This window comes from Micropterus dolomieu, linkage group LG04 (genome assembly GCF_021292245.1).
Source record: "Micropterus dolomieu isolate WLL.071019.BEF.003 ecotype Adirondacks linkage group LG04, ASM2129224v1, whole genome shotgun sequence".
NCBI lineage: Eukaryota > Metazoa > Chordata > Actinopteri > Centrarchiformes > Centrarchidae > Micropterus > Micropterus dolomieu.
The window spans coordinates 32,826,383-32,828,425 of record NC_060153.1 but is presented as its reverse complement, the minus strand read 5'-3'; the positions used below and the strand labels follow the sequence as shown (position 1 = coordinate 32,828,425).

At 46.8% G+C, this 2,043-nt stretch overlaps 1 protein-coding gene across 1 annotated transcript in view; it reads right to left on the bottom strand.

Annotated features, from left to right (window-relative positions):
• Nucleotides 1–1,052, bottom strand: part of rcor3 (REST corepressor 3) — an 18,892-nt gene extending 17,840 nt beyond the window's left edge. Inside the window, exon 1 of the mRNA XM_046048408.1 lies at nt 978–1,052. Coding sequence (XP_045904364.1) covers nt 978–1,046 — 69 coding nt within the window. The 5' untranslated portion in view covers nt 1,047–1,052. The remainder of the gene's footprint in view (nt 1–977) is intronic.
• Between the last annotated feature and the right edge of the window lie 991 nt (nt 1,053–2,043).

The following is a 2,043-nucleotide window of genomic DNA, read 5'->3' as shown; positions in this document are numbered from 1 at the left end:
GGGGGGGGGGGGGGGGGGGGGGGGGTCCGGGGCCCGAGAGGGTCCGGTAAAGTAAATTACATGTGTCCATTACTTTTAATGGACTCTTGTAATGTGTTTTATACTTTCTGTGAATATAATACAATTAATCTCATTTCCACACCTTATTTTGAAAACAGGATGTTGTCACACGTGTTTCCTCCTCGCGCTAAATTCATCCAGTCCGACCCGGTTTGATAAATAATGTTGTAACATGAAGACTTCACAGCGTCTCTTCATACTAAAGAGAAAAACTGACAGGATAAAGTCTCTAACCTGCCTGTCAGCTCGCTCTGGGCCGCTTCACTTACCGTAAAGGCTTGAATATGTGTGCACTCCAACGTTGGCTGGCTTAATCAGCTTCTCACAGACGAGTGACAGAAACACACAAAGCGGTTCTTTTCTAAGAAGTCAGCCACAGATGGAGCGGATGTAAGTAAAATTTATTCAGCCTTTTGACTTATTAGGCTGAACACCGGTGGCTGAACATTCAGTGCATCCCTACCATCAACACAAATTCAACAAATCCCTGTGAAATGAGCGCAACTTCTAATTTTCACCAATCACCGCAACTTTTCTACTAATCTGACCTCATCGCCGTTTCCTGCAAAACGTTGTCACACGTCAGCAAACTCACGTCCTTGTTTAGAAGACGCAGCAGACGTGTTTGACTCACAATTACCTACAACAACAACAGCAGCAAAGGACGGTGAAGACCAGGATCCAGATACATAGAGAACATAAAAGAAACCGTCTCCAAAGATGCTGTAAACATGGAGGTGCAGCTAAATTTTGCGGCGATGCAGTTAAATGAAAAATTGAGGTGCATCAGGGCAATTTTTACAAACAGAGTCTGGAGCCCTGACAAGAATAAAGTGAGTAAATTATAGATTCATTGCAGTAAAAACAAGCGATCGGGTCGAGCGTCCTGCTGCGAGGCCTCAGGTGTGTCCACGTACCTCTTTCTTGGTTTCCTTGTTGGGGTCGTAGTCGCTGTCGTGCGCTTCAATGGGATTGGCCTCCTCCATCTCTTCATCACTACGGCAACAGCAACAACACAATTCAGGCGTTACGCCACATCGCAACAACAACAACAAAAAAGACACATGAAATCAAATCACAGAAGAAGAACAGCGACGTGACAAACACGCATCTTTGATCTGACCAATAGCAGAGCAGCAGGCTGTTGCCTGTCCAGCATAAAACTGACCTGATGCTCGATAAACGAATAATTCAGCACTTCATTTTTTTATTAAGATATTTACTTTTAACTTAACTTTCCTCGTGCACGTTTGGTGAAAGCAGATTTTATCAGAATAGTTCTGAATGTTCTGTGAAGTGATCCTCTGTTTGGCATCAAGCAGAAAGAAAAGTTTAAAACCACATTAACTTCCACTCAGGAGCAGAAATCAGCCTTTAAACCTGGAAGAAATGACGATTTGAGATTTATCGTTTTTTGGCCTGTCTCACTCAGCCGAACTCTAAAGTCCAAGAAACAGGAGCTGAAGTAAGAAAAACTTCACAGGAAACATCCTGCAGAGCTGCAGCGCCCCCTGCTGTTCACGTCCACACACTACGATCTGCTGAGACTAAAACCTTCTCTTTGTAAAATGAGTCTCTGCTGGCCAGACGCCCATTTCCCAAAACACGTAGTCATTGTCGTGTTTTACAAACTGACTGTGACTCAGACTGTTTTCATTTCTGTGTTTCTAAAGCGGGAAGCTTCCGGTCAGAGATCTGATGCCAACGTTGAAGCACCTTAAACCTGCGTCCTCTCTAGCAGCCAGCAGGGGGCGCCTTAAACCTGCGTCCTCTCCAGCGGCCAGCAGGGGGCGACTTAAACCTGCGTCCTCTCCAGCGGCCAGCAGGGGCGACTTAAACCTGCGTCCTCTCCAGCAGCCAGCAGGGGGCGCCTTAAACCTGCGTCCTCTCTAGCAGCCAGCAGGGGGCGCCTTAAACCTGCGTCCTCTCCAGCGGCCAGCAGGGGCGACTTAAACCTGCGTCCTCTCCAGCGGCCAGCAGGGG